A 22,160-nucleotide genomic window follows, 5' to 3' on the forward strand; every position below is an offset into this window, starting at 1 on the left:
TTAAAACACCATTTCAGAGTGCCAAAGCTTAGGAAATGGAAGGATGGCCTACAGTGCAACATGTGGACCCCTTGAAGGTTCAATTTATTATAAAGAAGGTTACCTGGCTTGGTATATGGTGGCCCTGCCCAGCACTGTGTAGAAGTTCAACAGTAGCTCAAGAAGACTCTGCCCCCTAAATGTTCTCTCATGACCAGGGTTTGTGAAAAGATGTTTGAAAGCACCTATCTGCTCCACATATTTTGTCTAATCCTGGAAACCTTCCTAATGACCCTTTCCTTGGATCAGCAGATTTCAATGCTTCCTGCTTGGACTTCTCTAAAAGACTAGCCACACTAAGCTTCCAGTTTATCAATATGATATGGCAAGAGTTGTGCAAGTCTTTAGAAAATGGTAATATGCAGGTTTAAGATGTTAAGATGTTCCAGTCACATGGTCCAGGTCAAGACAGCAACATCTCATAACAAAACAGGACAAAAAAAATAAGCCAAAGACCCTTTGGGATCTTCATTTAAATTTTTACTAGCACTAAACTACCCAAACTGGATGTTCCTCAAGATTAACATCTTTATTTTTATAAAAATATATATTTAATAACATTTCTTTCTAATTACACTTTTCAACATCACCCACAACACAACTCTCAATACATTTTGCATATACTATACAATAACAAAGCTCAAAACCCAATTAAAATATCTTTGAGTTTGTACACTTTTTGAAAGATTCAATGTCAGATTCAAGCTAACAGCTGATATTTCACATGTATGACTGTTTCTACAGCTTTTCTCTATCTTAAGCTTGCATTAGTCTCAAAAATGCAGCTCATTACCTGATTGCAGGTGGAAGAACTATTATAAATTAACGTCTGTGGCAACTACTGTATTTTTTAGAAGGTGATAACTCAAATGTTCTGAGAATTAAACAGGATTTTTCATAGCATTCTAATCATAAAGCCCTCTAAGCTTTTTTTGACATCACTTTTTCTTTCATACTCAAGTGAAAACTAGGGTAAGTTGATAGCTGTTTGGAATAGACACATGAAACAAATTTAATGCTATAGGCAGTATTAGCTGATGCAAAGATGAAATTTATTTTAATACCTATAATCAGTGATTACCTTGTAAAAATCCCATTTCACTAATTTTATAGTAATTCAGCTAGCGTAACACTGTTTAAACAGGTAAACATTTTGAGCCTATCTTATTATTGATGAAAATATACTTACAAGAAACAAACCAACAGCAATTTTGTGACCATTCCCAAAGATCTCTCTCCAATTCCTACTTTATAAACTTTATAAAATTGTGACCTCCATCAGTGTCTGAAGTGTGGGATTTCTGCCAGCAGCAGCTCCTCACAGCCTTCAGTGTGCTCACTGCTGTAGAAATTACAAGCTAACATTGCCCTAAAGAGACCAAGGCTTTTGGAAAGTCCAGAGACTATCTCAGCCCTTACAACAGCCCTTTAAGCCATCTGTGCTGAGCCTCCCACTGAGCTGCTTCTATCAAAAAGTGTACTAAAAGATCTCTGCTTTTTACTCAGCCTTATGTGTAACTAAAGAAATAACTTTCACTTAAGCCTTCTACAAGGAAAAAAAAATATATAGCTATGCACTAGCTAAATATAGAAATTAATTTCAGTGTCATATATTCTTTAGAGAGAGAAGTAGTGAAATCTCTACTAATCAGACTAAATGAGATAAAGCAGCCAGACTTACTCCAAGGAAAAAAGATCTTGTAAAATGCAGAGTAAAAAAGTAAAAATTGTGCAACAATCCTTCAGCTACCTCTTAAAAAGTGAGATAGAATTGTATTGCAATGTAACTAAATTTATTGTGTGTGGTATTTAAAGAGAAGGTATTACAACAGTAACATTATGTGTGTGTGTATATATATATACATAAATATATATAGTCTTGAAGACAGCACTGGTGTTAAATTATTCTGCAGCATCCAATAGATTTCACCTAAACTTTGATTTTCCAATGAAATTATAGTAGCTAATAGAGGCCTTGTAAAATGGAGATTGTCTTTCTTTAAAATAAAATTTAATTCTTTGTTGATGAAGTCAGGGAGATTAATTGACATCTGTGTTTCAGCAAAGTCTCAAATGCTGCCAACAGAGCAACCAGGGAGGTAGAAGGGAATGGTAGAAGAGTCAGTGAACAGAAGCCAATGGGTGAGGTGGGTAAGGACAAAGAAAGAGTTATTATTTAAATGGAAATAAATAATGAAAAACATCTTGAAATTAGTGAAAACCTTTTTTAACAGAATAATCTAAAACATTTTTTGCGTACTATCTTAAGATTTTAGAGGCTCCATCAGTTCCAGATCTGTTACGTTTTTCACAACAGCATGTTCAAAAATGTTAAAAATAGAAACACTACTGTTTTCAGTTTGTGATTTAAATCAAGCTGATCTTTCAGTTTTTAGTTCTTTTTCTGCTGGATCATTAATTATTTCATATTAAGTGGACTTCCTAAGTATAGATCTGAATCTGAATTCAATCCAACAAGAAGAATATTAAAACAGCCCTAGAGAAAACATTTTTTTCCTCTGACAGAAGTTACTGATGGAAGCCATCAACACTGACATCTAAAAACAGTTTGTATCTGAGTACAGAGTAGATTGTTCCAGCAGAGACAAGTCAGAGGTGAGTGAAAACATTCTCTGTGAATCAGGTCACTGTTCCAGATTTCCTACTGTGTATATTCATGGTGCTTTGGCAAATTCAAGGGTTAAATATAAAATAAGTCAGCAAGCATTAAGATTAATTGTTGAGTGATCATGGTTGTATGTACCAGGCTTTTGTGAAAAGTGTGCTATAATAAAATTAGCTGTCATTTTGTTGTTGAGACCCCTACAATCGAGTGAGCCCATAATGATCGCATCCTGCTTGAAAAGTATTTCAATATTCATAATTAGTTTCTGTTAACTGTGTCTAGAATCAATAATGTTTTGGGCTTGAGGAACTAGCTCCTTCACTGGAGTGCTGCTCCACCATAATACATTGATTTACTACCCCAACAGATAAGTCAAGAACTGTTAACATTGACCCATTATATATTACAATGCCCTATAAGGAATTGCAAATTTTAGGAACCCTGAAGAATTTACACCATTCAGCCTAATCATCATACACTTTCTACCCTTGGTATTGAGGGTTGGTATTCAGCTAATGCACACCAATGTATATTTTTCTATCAAAATTACTTTATATTTCTTTGGAATAATTAATATACTCTGCAGGGATATTTTACTGAATTTGTTTAGTATAAGAATGTATTGCAGACAAAAACCCCTCCACATCAGTTTGACCTGTGACATGTGATTCTTATACTGTCCAGGAAATATTTTTGTTCAAATAAAGCAAGTATGCACTTCAGCCTGAACAAGAGATAAAAGCTTAACATTTCAGAGGTTTTTGTTGGCCAAGCCCACCAGAGTACTAGATACTACTGAGGAACTAGTTTTCCAGCATTTACAATTCTGCATCACGTTTCTCTTCCTGAATTGATAACATCACTTTTCCAAATAGAGATAAAAACACAGGTGCTGAGTAGCACATAATTGTGAACAAACTGTATCTATACTCCATGAACACTAGTAGATTCAGGCAAGTTTGCCGATGACACCCATCTGTGTGGTGTGGTCACCAGAGGGATGGGATGCCACCCAGAGGGACCTCGACAAACTGGAGAAGTAGGCCCTGGTGAGCCACATGAAGTTCAATAAGGTCAAGTGTAGGGTTCTGCACCTGGGCCAGGGCAACCGGAGATATGAATACAGGTTGTGGGAAGAAATGCTAGAGAGCAGCCCTGTGGAAAGACCTTGGGGCGCTAGTGGATCAAAAGCTGGACATGAGCCACCAATGTGCAATTGCAGCGCAGAAGGCCAACCACATCCTGGGCTGCATCAAAAGAAGTGTGGCCAGCACATTGAGAAAGGTGATTCTGCCCCTCTGCCCTGGTGAGACCTCACCTGGAGTACTGTGTTCAGCTCTGGAGCCCCCAACACAAGAAGGATATAGACCTGTTAGAGTGTGTCCAGAGGAGGGCAATGAAAATTATCAGAGGGCTGGAGCACCTCTCTTGTGAAGACAGGCTGAGGGAGCTGGGGTTGTTCAGCCTGAAGAAGAAGAGACTCTGGGGGGACCTTACAGAGACCTCCAGTATCTGAAAGGAGCCTATAAGAAGACTGGGGAAGACCTCTTCACAAGGGCATGGGGTAATGGCTTCAAGCTAGAGAAGGGGAGATTTAGGCTGGACATTAGGAAAAAGTTCTTTACTATGAGGGTGATGGATCACTGAAACAGGCTGCCTAGAGAGGTGGTGGAGGCCCCATCCCTGGAGACATTCAAGGTCAGGCTTGATGGGGCTCTGAGAAATCTGTTTTAGTGTGAGATGTCCCTGCTTATTGTAGGGGGGCTGTACTAGATGACCTTTAGAGACCCTTCCAACCCAAGACATTCTATGATTCTATAATAATTATACTTATTCCCAAGCTAAGAAAACACAGTAAAGAAAATAAAATCTCAAAGCTTTCAAAGAACTGAAAAGTTAGTTAGATAATCATAGTACAATTTTTTACTAAAAATGTCCTTTTTTATATAGCTATCATAGACCATTTAGAAAGATGAGAGATGCACACATTAACTACAATCGGGGTAGGTCAGTTTTGCTGGTTTTAGGGGCCTGGGTTTTTTAAAAATTAATTTATCTTTTCAAACACAAGGAACTTTGAACACATCTAGAAAGTACAATGTTACTCTATAAACCAGCAATGCTGGCCTTCAATGCCAATCCTCATGTCCTCTGAGGGACTGATCCTAAGAGGCTGTTAAGAGAATGACATAGCAGTCTACCCCCTCAGTCTATCTCAACCTTGTGGAAACAGTTTTGCAAGTGTTTTTTTTTTTCTGAAGACAGACAAGATACAAGAGGATGTTTGTAAGCAAGAAAGTTTGTTTAGGGTATGCAGAAGCCATGACCCATGAAATTTTTAAAAGAGGTGCTTAGGCTCTCCTACAAAGCAGGTGGTAACAACTTATTGGTGTAAGTCTGAAGAAGATAGTTGGTACCATGAAGCATAGAAGAATTGTTGGCAAAGGCCAAATTCAGAAGGAAAATATTCAGCAGGGAGAAAGGAGGATTTATTAATAATCATGTACTATCTACAAAGACCAAAAAAGTCCAGGTAATAAAATAAATGACGCAAAGGAAATTGAAATATCCTTGCTATGGAGAAGAGAAAATGAAACTAGGAAGAAGATAACTTAGGTCCATGAGGGTTTTTTCTGAGATTAGGCTAATATACTATCTAAAGAAACAAAATTGGAGTATAGATTGTTCCATTAAAGTTTGTATGGAAATAATAAAGGGAAAAAGGATTAAAAGCAGACAAAGGATAAGAGCAATGAAGACATAAAAGTATTTTTTATTTAAATAGATATAAAGATATCTGATTCTGTATTTCTGGGAGAAATTTTGTATATCATTATATTAATTTGCTTAAAACTAAAGCAAGACTGTTAGGATTATATGAAGAAGAGGCAATCATACTATAATATGCAAATTACATTCTGCAAGGGCTACATTTTGTGATTCTCCTCTGAACAGCAGCTGATGTGACCTAAAATCCCATTGATTTAACATGACAATAGTACAAAAGTTTTAACATTCATTGATTGATGTGTGGTGTACAACTCTTTACAGGTATGCAGAATACAACCCTAAATCATCACGCTCTGAAAGTTGCTTCCTTCCCAGGAATGGGACAATTAAGGTGAGATTTCATGGAGCACCTCTAAAAGTGGTAAAGAACTCACAAGCTAATCCAAGAAGAACACTAGTAGTGTAAACCACATTTCTTCTCTATGAATCTTATAACTTTCACATAAGAATCTAAGTGACTGAAATGTTTGAGTCCAAAACACAACGCTCTGACTATGACACATGGATGAGGCTGCTTCTCAAAAGATTTTTCTAACAATCTAGGTTTACTAGTCTGCTCACCTCTATCAAGACTACTTTCTTAGAAGCACTTCTAAATATGTTAATTACGGAAGAAATCTGGAGCCCTCTTTGCCTGAAGAAGGCAAAAAAAAATTATTGCAGTTAGTGCACAGTAACATTCATTAAACGAGGACCACGTATTTGCATTTTACATCTTACATCGGTTCTTATTGGTTTTGCTTTTAAGAGAATATAAAACACTAGGCTACATAATACAGTTGAGTGAGTAGAATATGTGACTTTTCAGTATTGTACAATCTTGCAAAGGTCATATTCTCAAGTACTAACATGTTTTGTCAGATTTCATGCATTTACTGAACAATACCAGATCTAAAATGCTGTTTTCTAGCTAATCTTTATTATGTTATATTTTTCCAGTGTTACTTTTTCTGTGTTTCTGACCATTCCAGTGAAATAAAGACTCATCTCCTCAAGTAAACTACATTTTTGTTAAAATGAAAAATGTATCTTTCAATAATTTTGCACTTTCTCTGGTGGTTCCTGTCAAAATGTAATACCAATGCAAGACACATGGGCCAAAATCAGACGTTCCTTACAGACATAACTTCATTCTACATGTGGTCAGAATCCAAGCACAAGAATTCAAAGAGGAGTCTCATTAGCTTGGAAGTCTTTTTATCACTGAGCTCAGTGAACATACTTTTAACTTGACAGCAATAGAAATTATGGCTAGCTATAGCCCCATTAGTGTTTTGGTTCAGGAATGTTGTGTTTTTTTTTCTCCTACTTCTTTTTTTAATTTTAAGTGAGTCCCTGTAGCTGTTCCCCCTTACTGAGATATAGTTTGTATCACATTTTGCAGAGTGCATACAGATTCCTTTACAATAAAGGTATATGGGAACTGTGCTCCCGGAGTGCTCCTACTATGCTTCAGCCACTAATGGATGTTCAATCCATTGTACCAGGCAAAACTGAGTCCAAATTAAGTCTCTGAAATAAATACTGTATGAACAACAAGTTGCTATCACAAAGTCTATCTCTCAAAAGACTGTTTTCAAACACTAAGAGAGTGGATATAAAAGCTTACACATGTGACATTATTTTTCCTTGTAAGAAAACAGTTGCATATACATTAATATATTACAAATTAATATCCCTTTAATAGACAATGACTATACACTGACAAACAGAAAAGTTATCAATAAGCATTAAACCTGGAGACAACAGCATCTGAAACATAGGCTTACACATTTCAAAAGGAAGGAAACCTTTAGCTGTTAGAAGGTGGCTCCAGTAAAGTGTCTGTGACACTTCCAAAAGAGAAGATGGTGACAACAGATTACAAATTGTAACTTCATTTAGCTTATGATTTGGTTTCACACTTTTAAAAGGAAGTGAATTTACAGTGACCTGAATTAGCTCCGACTGTAGTAGGAAAATGTAAATGTTTCTATCAGGATGATTTCTGCATTTTCTACTCCAAGAGTATGATTCCCATGTTTTGTGGCCTATATATCACAAGCATGTGACAGATGGCACTAACTGGCTTTGCATACTAAAGAGGAAGAATTGTGAAAAGATGCTGTTAGGAAATACACCGAACATACCTTTTGCTGCTGATTTCTTAAAGAAAAAAGCTTTTCTGTGATTTGTTCCAAACAGCGGAAAAATATAGAAATCTGTCTCATACAATACGTTTGATAATCACAAGGAACTAAAATAACCACTCAACATCCACTGAAGGAATTCACATCCCAAACAACAGCTTATGAATTCTGTACATTAAATTCCCAAACAGGCATTTCTTCACTCGGGAACAAAAAAAAAAAAGGCAGTTACTGTTAAACAAATGATGTTGATAGTGAAGAAGTCTGGGACTATGGGGAATGAAGTTTCACAAAAGTGATTTGGAAAGTAATATAATTAGCAATTAGTCCCAATGAAAAGATCACTCACTGATAATTCCAAATTTCTTTTATGACCATCCAATTTATTAATGGTTCAACGATTTAGAAATGACTGTGTAAAGAGAGGAGTCTATCTCATTTAGCTTTGTGATTTTTGAAGATACGCTATCTCCATAAGGAATACCTGTCTGTACAGTATGTGTCGTCAAAAATTTGAATACATTTGATTTATTTTAGTTGTCAAGAGTTTAGAGTATTTCTTTTACCCATGTCACCCTGAAGATATTCAAGTCAGGCTGCAATTCAGAACTTTGAGAAAAAAATCTTAAAAAAATTTAAATTGTTAAAGCACTCAATCTACTCCACCTCGCATCTCTTCAGGATATCTCCAATACCTTACAATTATTAACCATGATAATTCTGTATTTTAACTTGGAAAGAAAATAACATATTTGAGAAAACTTCTTTAACTGCCTGGCATTTAAGTAATTTTAAAAACAGCTGCAAAAGTTGCTCTTAATTTTAAAAAATATAAATATTTACTGCTTATATATATTTCCAAAGTAGATACGAAGTGCAGCTGGTATATACAACTTCAACTCTGGTAAGAGGCAGGGGAGCTGGAATCAGGAACAATGTCCATTCTGCATGGTCAGCACTTGGACCACCTCTTCTATCCTATGGGGATGCTCCTCTTGGCTGAACCCCCAAGGGCAGAGTCCCTGATGAGTGTTTCAGAGCTGAAAGCTGGGCTGAAATGGTGTCCCAGATCATGGGCAGGTTATGGGGAGACCCCAGAGGAGGCCAGGCAGGGACAGTCAGTGCTATTGATGCCTTCAGGGCCATTGATATGGACATTTCGGAATGGCTTTGTTGGATTTAGATACTTTGCCTTTTATTTTAGGCACTTAAAAGTGTGTTTCAGATCTTGTTTATGCCCTGCTTTCTCTACAGGGGTCTGCTGCTTCTTTTGAATTGCAGTAAGTAGCTGTACTGACAAAGGTAAATGATACAGTGGCTTCTGAGTTGGCGCCCGAACAGGGACTCGATTTTAAGCCAATAAATTGTTGTCACAGTTTGACTTAGGTCCGACAACAATGCTCTTGATCTCCCCTCTCCCCAACCCAGGTAGGGAAGGAGAGAGAGAAAAAGAGAGGGACTCGGCTGGACTGAAAACTAAACTACACAGCTTTAATTAAAACACTAATGAATGATACAAGAAAATATATACAATTATATACAAATATATTCAGGAATGGGCAAAAGCCTCTCGCCTCCCCCCACCCTCAGCAACTCCCACAGCACTTCCCTGAACTGGGAAGAGTTCCAAGGAATCTCGAAGCTGCTGCTGGAGAAAGCAGAGAGTTATGGGAGTCACGAGAGATCAAGCCTAAGGGTCGACGGTGATGGATGAACAGAGTCCTCCCTGGACGCCGGTCATGGACTGAAGAGAAGGGGAGAAGAAGAAGGAAGGAAGTTGTCTTCTGTGATCTCTGACCTTCCTCTGAGCTTACGTAGATATATGGAATGGAATATCTTTGGCCAATTTTGCTGTCCGTCTAACTCAGCTTCCTACGGGGGGGTCACAGATCTCCCCGTAGTGTCTGAGCCTGCAGAGTGCAGGTGCAGCCTTGAAGCCTCAGTAGTTAGAAAAACATTCCACTGTCTTATCAGCCTAGCAGAACACTCTGTTGCTAGTTACAAGAAAGCTTGCTGAAGGAAAAAAAAAATCAGTAAAAAGAAAAATTGGCTTCATCCTGGCTCAAACCAGGACACATTATTTGAGTTCAGAACAAATGTAGTTTTGGGCACAGTTAAAAAGTGGCATATTTCTTATCATACATGTAAGTAGTTCTCAGATAAGGATTTATTTTTATTCTGAAGGACATTTGAAATCCTCTGTGCTGGTAGAAACAGACAGAAACCATAAACGTGAATACACTTCACTCCACTGCAGCATCTGCCTAGGACATTTATCACAGTACAGACTCTAGGTCAGCCTGAGTACCCTGGTTTGAGACAGGATGAAGCTAGTTTTCTTTTAACTGATTTTTTTTTTTTCTTCAGTGAGCTCTTTTAAGCAGCACACTTACTGAAAGTAGCAGCAAGTTTTCCAGCTAGTGGATTGATAACACTTGAATGTTTATTGTTACTGCTGAGAGAGCAAGTGTACTTGACTCTGCTTGTTGAATTTGCTGCTTCAGGCACTAAAGGAGCAGAAGAGCAGTATTTACCACCCTTCTGTAGGGAGGAGCAGACTAGACAGATGGCAAAACTGGCCAAACAAGTTATTCCATCCTATAGATGTACCTCTCTGTATAAATTCAGGGATTATGGAAGTCAAATCCCCTCTTCCTTTTCCTTCTGTCCACGGCCAGTGTTCAGGGAGGACTCTGTCTATCCACCTTCTTTGACCCCTAAGCTTGTGCATTGCTGACCCTCATACCTATCCCCTCAGCTCCTATTTGCTCTGCTGCTCTCTCTGGCAGCTCCAGGACATTTCAGAACTGCTCACAGCTCAGGAGATGCCATGGGAGTTGCTGGGGGTCAGGGGAGGTGATAGCAGTTTTGCACTTTCTGAACATATTTGTATATATTTGTACATATTTTCTTTTATCATTAGTATTTAATTAAAACTGTCTAGTTTAGTTTTCAATCTAGACGCCTCTCTCCTTAATCTCTCCTTTCCCTGTGTGGGTGGGAGGGTGAGGGGACAGAGACTATTGTTGTCATTGGTTTAATTGCTGATCCTGAGTTAAACCATGATACTGAGACACTTCACAGCACTAGAAGCATTCAGAGTCAAAATGTCTTAGATTACCTTAAAAAAGTATAATTTAGTAGGCTACACTGATAGATTTATTATCCTCTAAAAATTCTTATTATTTCTAATCAGAACAATAAACAACTAAGTTTTATTCCCATTTCAAGATGTATACTCCTTGTAAGACATAACTTTAGAGACAGAACAAACACTGAAATTTCAATTCCAGTAGGTCTACCAAGGAAAGAATTTGGTTTATCATACCTTCAAGCAAAAAGTAAAACAAACAAATTGAAAAGCTAGTAGCTAAGCCAAACAATAAGATGCCATGGAAAAAAACCCAACAAAACCCCAGGAAAAAAAAAAGAAAAAAAAGAAAAAACTCAAAAAAACCCAACTAAACAAAAAACCCCACCAAACAAACAAACAAACCAACCCCCAAACCACACAAAAGACCAAGAAAAAACAACAAACAAACAAACAAAAACCAAACACCACATTTACATTTCCTTAATAATTTCCAGTGAATTATATGCATTTGAACGACATCTCCTGACTGATACTTTCACTTAAATATTTGACAGGGGAAAGCTGAAAAACTTGCTATGAAGAGAAAGTATTGATTTGTGGCTGTTCTGCACTAATAGCTTCCTAGGGACTAATAAAATAAGCTAGAGCCTAATAAAATGACTGATCTTCCATTCAGGATAACAATGAACCTTAGCCGCCAAGTCACATCAGACCCATTATTCTAAATGACAAGCCAACAAGGCAAAGCAGAAGTCACATACTTCCTATCAACCCAAAATACTAACATACAAGCACGTCTAAATTCCTCAGTCCAAAGAAGAAATTTGGATGTGGCATAGCAGTAACATACATATTTAGTACATTCTCATCTGTGACTACTACTTTGTGACTACTATTTCCACAAACAATACAGCGAACATTCACAGATGTTGCTAATATACCACTAGAAAAAGATTCAAGATTCCATTTCTAGCCATCATGAAAACAGTGGTACCAAGTCAGATCAAATATGTATCTTGATCATTTTCTTATCTCAAAAATTGATTATATAAAAAAGTAAAAACCAACAAGTCGACAGGGTCAACTATTCTAGTTTCTGGAACTTCCTGAGCTGAATAAGTCTGTATGTCATTAGAAACCACCTATGGATTTGTTTTCCAAGATTATCTAATATTATCCTGAAAGTCATGTAAACTTATGTCATCCACAACATTCAGCTAGCTTCACAAGCCTGCTATACAACACTTGAAGCACCATCACTTGTTCCTTCTGAAGCTGCTGCCTAATAATTTCCTCTGATACTTCAAACTTCTTGTACCAGAAGAGAAAGACAATCTAACCTTGCACACCTTTATTCATAACATTGAGATCTTACAGAACCCTAGCCAAATAATTCTTAATCTTCCTCTTTTAGATTGAAGAGTCCTACTATACTCAACATTTAACCATGTAGCCTCTCTAATATGACTCTATTAATCCTTGGTTTTGCCTTCTATGGCACACCAATAATGTACACAGTATTACTGATACAGATGGGTTCATACAACAGCATAAGTACACTCTCTGGTTTTCTATGATTTTTCCCAGTAGCTCCTGGCAGTTGGTTTGCTTTTTGATCACTGCTAAGGACTGAGCATCCACTACCATGGAACTACCCATCATAAGAATAATCAAATCACTTCACTTATCCAAAAAGTATTCTTAAAAGAATAGGTTTTCAAATTTGAGTATGGAATGCTTCAGCCTTAGTTACTTTTAGTTAGCAACCAGAAGAACTTGAATTTCAAATATCTAAGAAAATTATGTTTCAAAAAGACAATTATAGAGAGATTAGAAAATATATCATTCAATTTCAGATTAGAGTATATTTGTTAAATATAATTAATTTGCTAAAGTGAAGGAGATATTCAACAAAACAAAGGCCTTCCAGAAATAAGATTTCAGGAGTGGCAAAGCATGAAACCTTCAAAAACAATGAATTTCAGGAAAATGAGAGGCAATCAAGTTTTGACATTTCAAGTCTCAGGGTTCTGCACAACTCTTCAGTTACTTCTTTATTGCATTTATTCCCAAAACTAATCTGTTATTTCTTGCACACTTCTGCTTTAGCTGTTTACAGTACAGAGGTTTCTTTAGTTTTGGTTGATGGGTTTTTACACACTTTTCATAGCAGAAATTATCACAGGATAAAAACGATAGTAATATTTAGTTTTAAATTAAATTACAAATATGGGATATTAAATAGTATTACAAATTGCTTGTAAATAGTCAAAATATCAATTCCACCAAAACTTCATCTGCTGAGCTAATCCAAATAGTTGTGGTTTTTTTTGTAATTTTCATTACAATGTGTTCCCTTCAGTCAAATTTGTATCACTTGTGGAATTTTTCTGCACTTTTAAAAGAAAACAATGAACTAGTAACTTACATGGTAAAGACATCAATTACATCTCCTGCAGCTCTTGTCATCTCAAAGTAGGTTTGCAGAATGTTGACGGTTCCTGAAAGTGCTTCATGCCCACAACCACAGAATAGCGCAACTCCAGCGTACAGCAGGATGGTAGCAATCAGAGATGCATAGGGAATGCCTCCCAGGCATTTGATGCAACACTCGAAGCACCCTGCAAAAAAAAATGAAGTTGTGTCTTAAGATATTATAGCAAGAAAGCAAAGAGAGCCTTGAGAAACACTTTTGCAAACGGAAGACTGCAAGCTGAAGAAAGATTAGGTCAAGTATAACAACCTATAATGTCAGAAAATCTGTGAAGGGACAGAGCTTAATTCAACTTTTTAGTTTTATCAGTTGCTACTTGACCTATTAAATGAAGACATGCCATCTGATCAACATGAAACTTTAAACAATTCCTTGTATAGCTTCATGCTTTTCTTCAAAAGGGGTTAAAATGTCAATACTATATTATACCTATATTCATAATCCTTGTTGCTCATCTATCAGATTATTAAGGAAGATCTTCAATAACAAGAAAAACACTGAAAGAGAATATCCAATTTAATTCCTCCCATCACCATAGGTTTATTCCATTTTTTCATCTCTAAAGTGATGACAACAGAATTGCTGGTGTCCACAGCACAGAATCACAGAACCACAGAATTTTAGGGGTTGGAAGGGACCCTGAAAGATCATCTAGTCCAAACCCCCTGCCAGAGCAGGGTCACCTAGAGTACATCACACAGGAACATGTCCAGGTGGGTTTTTAATGTCTCCAGTGAAGGAGACTCCACAACCTCTGTGGGCAGCCTGTTTCAGTGCTCTGTCACCCTCACAGTAAAGAAGTTTTTCCTCATGTTTACCTTGAACCTCCTATGCTCTGGTTTGCACCTGTTGCTCCTTGTCCTATCACTAGATATCACTGAAAAAAGCCTGGCTCCATCGTCCTGACACTCCCCTTTAATATAATTGTAAACATTGATGAGGTCACCCCTCAGTCTCCTTTTCTCCAAGCTAAAGAGACGCAGCTCCCTCAGCCTTTCCTCATAAGGGAGATGTTCCACTCCCTTCATCATCTTTGTAGCTCTGCACTGGACTCTTTCAAGAAGTTCCCTGTCCTTGAACTGAGGGGCCCAGAACTGGACACAATACTGCAGATGCGGCCTCACCAAGGCAGAATAGAGGGGAAGGAGAACCTCTCTTGACCTACTAACCACACCCTTTCTAATGCACCCCAGGATGCCATTGACCTTCTTGGCTACAAGGGCACATTGCTGGCTCATGGATATCCTCCTGTACACTAGGACCCCTAGGTCCCTTTTCCTACACTGCTCTCCAGCAGGTCAGCCCCCAACCTGTACTGGTACATGAGGTTGTTCTTCCCCAGATGCAAGACTCTACTATTGTCCTTGTTGAATATCATCAAGTTTCTCCCTGCCCAACTCTCCAGCCTGTCCAGGTCTTGCTGAATGTCAGCACAGCCTTCTGGTGTGTTGGCCACATCTCCTAGTTTTGTCATTAGCAAACTTGCTGAGGGCACACTCTGTTCCCTTATCCAGGTCCTTGATGAAGATGTTGAACAACACCAGTCCCAGTACCGACCCCTGACGGACTCCACTAGTCACAGACCTCCAACTAGATTTTGTCCCATTGACCACAACTCTCTGACTTCTTCCTTTCAACCAGTTCATGATTCACCTCACTACCTGACCATCAAGAGCACACTTCCTCATTTTATCTAAGAGGATGCTGTGGGAGACAGTGTCAAATGCTTTACTGAAATCAAGATAAACCACATCTACCACCCTACCATCATCTATCCACCCAGTTACTTCCTCATAGAAGGCTATAAGGTTGGTCAAACATGACTTTCCCTTGGTAAAACCATGTTGACTGCTCTTAATGCCCCTCCTCATCCTTGATATGCCTAGAGATAGTGCCAGATGGAGGTGATACTGACCGGTCTATAGTTACCTGGATCCTCCTTCTTGCCCTTCTTGTAGAAGGGAGTGACACTTGCTCTCCTCCAGTCCTTAGTCACCTCTCCTGTTGCCTGCAACTTACCAAAGATGATGGAGAGTGGCCTAGCAATGACCTCCGCCAGTTTCCTCAGCACCCACAGGTGTATTCTTGATTTGATGCACCAATCAATGCACCAATTCTTTGTGCATCGGTCAAATGCCACAAAAGAATAACTGAAGGTATCCAAGATACCCACCAAAAAGGCACAGAATCAGAAACTGCTATAGAAGATTAATTTTCTTTCAATACATTTTACCCTGTGCAATGTTTCTTAAGTGAGGGCAATTGCTCTTCAGTTATACAAGGTTACCTAAACAATAATTGTAGTTAATTTCTTAGTGTTTAAAAGTCTACACAAATACTAGAAAAGGCTCTTTCAGTGGATAATCTACTGACTAAAATGCATGAAAATAGGAAAAATATCTTGAAAATGCATACTTTGAACATGGACTTCAGGGAAATACACAGTTGCATGGTATCAGAGTTTATCACAAAATACCCATTGCCATTTTCAGCATGGAATAATAGCAGAAGAAGCCTCAAGAAAGCAGTAACATTGTACACCTGTCAGCATTACATGAAAAAGTAAGAAGACACAGAGGGACAACAGTAGAGTGATAACAGGAGGAATGTATGAGAGCCTGTAAAGTCAAAGATGAAGAAATAGAGTAGACCTAAATATTTACAGGATCTGTTGGGAAAGTTTCTTAATATTGCAATAGCTTGAGGCAGGGAGTTGGAAGATAGTTTTTGCAATTATTTCTTTTTCACCAGCTGAGACAGGCAAAATGGAAGAAAGAAAGTTAAAGAACTGACAATATAGGAACAGAAATAGGTGATAGTCTGAACTATAATAAAGTTAGTTAAGGTCACACTCTCATACAACTGCTGTATTTAGTAGCATGAGTACTGTTAGTCAGAAACATCTGGCTGTGCACTGCCTCCTGAAAGTGCTGCACCTCACCCACTCGGTCCAGTGAGAGCTGAGGAGGCCTTCAGATGTCATGAGCTAAGTCAAATCCAGGGCCAGTAATATACTTTGGCTTTAATATATTAAAACAGTGCAACACAGTAAAATAGCATGAGAGTAAAACAAGTACAATATGGTAAAATTGTAATAGATTAAATACGGTGCAATCCAATGAAAAAAATTGTCAGAAACAAATATTTTTTTAATTCACGTAATTTCTTCAAAGTTTGAAAAGTGAGTCAGAGTTATATTTTGTGATGAAGGAGTCCTTCAGTTCCTCTCTTGTATTAAAAATATCCATGCCTATAAGCCTTTGAAGGAAGCTTTTGATAGTAGTACATTTTACCAGTTCAAGATTTCTTCAGTCATAGAAAAAATGCTGGAAAAAAAATTCATATTCAATTTTCAAATAATTAGGTATTCTCAAGGCCTTGCTCATTCAGTCTCACTCCAGTCCTTGGAAAAGTCACGCAGCAAATCTTCCTGGGGATAGTCACAAGTCAATTGAAGCACATGATTAGGAAAAGCCAACATGGATTTCCCAGGGGCAAATCGTGCTTGACAAACCTGATCACTTTCCATGACAAAGTAACCTGCTTGGTTGATGCAGGGTGACTGGTGGACATCACCTACTTGCATTTCCCCAAGGCTTTTGATACAGTTCCCACAGCCTCTTCCTGGAGAACTGATTCATTACAGCCTTGACAAGTGCTCTGTGTGATGGGTGAGGAACTGATTGACAGACCACACCCAGAGTGTGATAGTAAATAGTTCCTCCTCAAACTGGCAACCAGTCACAAGTGGGGTCCTCCAGGGATTGATATTGGACCCAATGCTGTTTAACATCTTCATAAGTGACCTTGGATGTTGCAGCCTGATGAAGTTTGCTGACGGCACCAAGATGAGTGGAGAGGCTGACACTCCGGAAGGGAGAGCCACCCTCCAGGATGACCTGGACAGGCTGCAGGAGTGGGCTAGCAGGAACCTAATGAAGTTCAACAGGGAGAAGTGTAAGGTCTTGCACCTGGGAACACATAACCCAGGAGTGCAGTTCAGACTGAGATCCACCTGGCTGGAGAGCAGCCCTGTGGAAAGGGACCTGGGGGTCTTGGTGGATAACAGGCTCAACATGAGGGAACAGTGTGCTGCAGGGACAAAGAAAGCCAACAGGATGCTGGGCTGCATCAACTAGGGCATCACCAGCAGGGATAAAGATGTCATCATCCCACTCTACTCGATGCTTGTCAGACCACACCTGGAGTATTGTGTTCAGTTCTGGTCCCCGCTCTACAAAAAGGATGTGGACAGGCTGGAGAGGGGCCAGAGAAGGGCCACAAGGATGATTAGAAGACTGGAGGACCTGGGATATCAGGACAGACTGAGAAAACTGGGTTTGTTCAGCCTTGAGAAAAGAAGGCTTAGGGGAGACTTCATTACCATGTTCCAGTACTTCAGAGGTGGCTACCAAGAAGATGGAGACTCCCTATTTACAAGGAGCCACATGGAAAAGACAGAGGGTCATGGGCACAAGTTGCTCCTGGGGAGATTCCCATTGGACACATGAGGTAAATTTTTCATGGTGAGGACCATCAAACACTGGAATCATCTCCCAAGGGGAGTGGTAGATTCCCCACATTGGACAGTTTTAAGTCTCAGCTTGACAGTGCTGAGCTTTCTCATGTAAACTATAGTAGTACCTAGAAAGGTTGGGCCAGGTGATCCTTGAAGTCCCTTCCAACCTGGCATTCACTCATATGATTCTATGAGTTATTCAGCTCGTCCACAGCCCTACTACCTTTCTCACTACTTAATGAGTAACTTTAGAGTTTTCAGTGTTGTCAAATCAACTCAAAACTAAAGAAAATCAGTGAATCAGGACAAAGACTTTAAAGCGGATATCCCACATCATTACACAGCACAGAAGGTATTGTGCTGTGCGTAACATTTGCTCTAGTTCTTTTCTTTTGACTGTTCAGACAGTGAAAATAGCTGTTTAATAGCAGAACAATAGAAATGCTATTTTAACTGGCACAATTATATTTGAACCACCAGCACAGAATGTGACTCAGCTGTGCAATTTGTATATACATCTGTATGAGACAGGCAGTCATTCACAACTCTGAACACTGTCTTCACAAGGCAGTTGAAACATACAGCCACAGAAATAATTACTAGGAAAGATAAAAAAAAGATTATAGCTCCTTTGATGTTTGTTTTCATCCGCAAATGCAGGTTTCAATACTTTTCAAACAGTTCATCCTTCACAATAAGCCTGCACAAAAACCTTGTGCAGTATAATGCAGCATTTACTGTTCTTATTTTGCTTATGATTACCAATATTTTCCTTCAGGTGAAAATCTAGATCTGCTGGGAACACGTATTTTTAAATAATGCACAGAAAGTAACCCAGAACACTATTCTTTTTATATATCAACATGCAGAACTGTGCAGTAGTTTTTGTTTTTATTTTCTTTCTATAAACCATAATAATGAAGTACATAGAAGATGAAAAGACAAAGAATTTTGTTTTAAATGGATAAAATAGAACTCCAAATACTGGCTATGTTCAGCTATCAAAATAGTGTACATGAACATTGCATTACATACATCAGCTTTCCAGTCAGCAAAGATCTTATCGATAACTACCTCTGCTTCTCTTAGTACAATTATTACTGTCTATATTAGAAATACCTTTGATATAGGTATATAAACTTCTTTTTTAAAAGGCTTGTAATATGCTTCTCATACAGTCAAACCTGTGCACATCTCTTCAAGTTTATGCTCCTTTCTGGTTGCAAGTTTTCTAACATATCTCTAAGTACACCAGCCAAACACAAGTTGACATTGTCTGTTTAGATAACCTGTTCTCTACTTTAAGTAGGCAAAAGACTTAGATGTTAAGCATAAATTGCCCTTGTGATTTACTTGCTAATTATATACTCAAATTGCACCTCCACAGTAACTTCTTTGTTTGTATGTTAGTGATATGGGAACTTTTTCTCCTTAGTGCAAATCAGCACATATAACTGACAAATAAAACATACAATCCATTTCCAGTCAGCACACTTAGGAAATAAAAAAAACAACAAAACAACAAACAAACAAAAAAAATCCTATCAGGACTAACGACTCATAAGTTTGTGAAAGTGAAGTTTAAAGCAATTATATCAGAACCAGTTTCAGAACACAATTATATTACTGTCTTTAATATAAACTGTTAAGAGAACCCATCCACCCCAGATATCTATGGAAAAATTAACATGGAGAGAAGAAAGATTTATATATATATATATGTACGTATGTATATACATATATATATATATAATTAAAACTAAATTTAAAGAGCATGGAATGATTTTCTGGGTTTGCTTTTTTCCTCAATACAATTTCAGCTAGTACATCTAGGATGGTTAATCACATACAACTCTATTTCCAATGCATTACTGATTAATCACAGATAATTACATCTCCAATGGGAACAAACACCTCTGATTATAATATAACACTTTATTGATTTTTTTTTTCTTAACTTCTTTTTTCTTGAAGATTTTTCTGTCTAATATTAGGAGACAGGATAGCAGAGCTCAAGTAAAATGCAAGAGCACTACATAAACTAGAAACAATACAAAATGTGAAAATCTTCTGTGCCTTCCATGCTTGGCTAGGCATGCATTTTTTTCATACTATACTTGTACCACTTGTCACACAGCTTTCATGGCCAATCAACTCAAATACAGTTTCACAGTCCACCATCAAACATGCAGATTTAGCTCTGAATTTTATTAAGCCAGTCTCAACCTAAGTCAAGATACTGTTATGTAATATTTCAATTGATAAATGCATCCATCAAAACACACTGTACTTTCTTAGATCTAGTACCAAAAATGCCTAAATTATTCAACATGTGGTATGACTTCCTCATCTATTTTCCAAGGCATCAGAGCAGAGCATATGCAGAAGCAAACCAGCTTCCTTGATATTGTCCCAAGTACAGAAGACAGACAAGACATATAAGATGTAGTTTAACAATGCTGCAGAATAAAGATCATCCTTGTACTGAGATCTGGAAAACCTCTTCAAGAAGTATAGCATACATATCCCACAGGATTCCCCACTAACAGTATCCCAGAGTCATGGGATACATCCCCACTCTGCTCCCTTCTTCTGCCATTACACAAGATCTATTGGAAACCAGAAGAAAATTTCCTCACATTGCTATGTCAAATACTAACAACTAAAGCACCTTTTAGGTCTTGTTCAAGAGATTTCCTCTTTAAAATAGCTTTCTATGAGAATGTTTACTATTACAGAATTATGTATCAAGTAACAGAAATTACTCTTAGAATAGAATTGACTCTGAGATCCTGGCTGCTAAGATGAGAGTGTAAAAATAAAGAAGTCACATGGTATTTTGATTAAACTGTTAAAAGCAATGTGATATGTAGAAGAGAAAGAATAATGCTCACAGACAATTACAAAAGGATTTTCAGGGAAAAGGCCAAGAATATACAAAACAAATATGCAAGTATCCACTTGCCCATAAAATTATTTATCAATACTGGATCTACTTTGACTTGTTACCTTTGTAGTGTGGCTGAAGGTTAGCTAATCAGAAAACAACTAATACTGAAAATCAAACTGCTCTTCTTTAGGCCTCTACAATCATTCTACAGTTGATAAACGCATCAGTTGCTGCACTCAACACGTGACCAAGGTTAACATCTGTACATTACATAGCACTGTAATAAAAAGTAGTATATGACACAAAATTCCTCCCTCCTTTCTTCATACTGATACTCTCTTGCTCTGAGTAGTGGAAAGCAATAACAATTGAACCTGAACAAGGGCAATAAAATCTTTAAATTTTGTACACTGCTTAAAATTTGCTATCATTTTACCCAGAATTGTCCCTTATTTTTATTAAGCACTCAAAACTTGAGTTCAAACTCAAATGTTTAAAAAATCTGCCTTTCAATAAAAAAAACACAAACCTTAATTCAGCAAGATCACTAATAATCCATTGTGGTACCTTCTATATCAGAAATATACTTGCAGTTTCATCATATGCATAGAACACATTTCTTTAGTTACATTCAAGGTAACCAAATCTCAAATGGATTGCTTAGAATGGTTCCAACTAATTCACATTTGTAATGTATACTGGTAGAATTACAAAATATGCTACATAGCCAGAGAATAAACATTATTTCAAGACGTCTGCAATGGAATAACACTGAGATATTGAAACAACTATATTTGGCAAATCCACCTGGCAGAGGGATCTATTATTCTGTGTCACTATCACCTGGTATAATAAACTTTCAAAGCCAAATTAAAGTTGTATTTTATATCTGAGCTAAATTATATTAAAATTAGTTTTCAACTGAGTTTAAAGACACATCTAACATAAATAAACATGGATTTAATTCTAATGAAAGTGGATAGCACAGCAACTTTAACAGCAAGGAAGAGGAGGTCTCATTCTAGATTAGGAGCCACATGTATGTGTTTACTTATCCCACGGATAACAAACATGCTTCTGTTTTGTTCCATCCTTCTTAACTACAATGAAATATGGAGGGAAAAAAAAGAAGCCAATCTACAGCCTCTTTTCCTGGGTAACTGAAACGCAGCAGGATATGGATAACTGTATCTAGATAGATAGATAGATAGATACATGCACTATAAATATATACACACTTCTGTTATAATGACCAGCAAGGAACAGAATGAAATTATAAATGTTGCATATATCTAAAAAAGGAATTAACCAGTATATATAATAATTTCATCCTGTCTTTCATTGCTCATACTACTCAATGGTAGGAGTACAAAAATCCATATTCTGTTATACTGGACTATACTCTTTTAGCACCAGTCAATCAGCTTGTTGACTCCTCCGCAGCACCACAGTATTCTGCAGAACTATTTGTTGAAGTTGGATAACTTTCTAATTAATTATGAGAATTGCTAAGTAACATACATTGAAAAAAGAGCATTGTGGAGTAATCAATGTGATTAGTACATTTCCACAGAACACA

The 22,160-nt window shown here is 37.5% G+C and overlaps 1 protein-coding gene across 1 annotated transcript in view; it reads right to left on the minus strand.

Moving 5' to 3' along the window:
- GPM6A (glycoprotein M6A) overlaps positions 1–22,160 on the minus strand; it is a 114,585-nt gene that overhangs the window by 25,855 nt on the left and 66,570 nt on the right. Inside the window, exon 2 of the mRNA XM_009995951.1 lies at positions 13,107–13,299. Coding sequence (XP_009994253.1) covers positions 13,107–13,299 — 193 coding nt within the window. The remainder of the gene's footprint in view (positions 1–13,106; positions 13,300–22,160) is intronic.

The sequence above is a fragment of the Chaetura pelagica genome, unplaced genomic scaffold (genome assembly GCF_000747805.2).
Source record: "Chaetura pelagica isolate M959 unplaced genomic scaffold, ChaPel_1.0 scaffold142, whole genome shotgun sequence".
Taxonomy (NCBI): Eukaryota; Metazoa; Chordata; class Aves; order Apodiformes; family Apodidae; genus Chaetura; species Chaetura pelagica.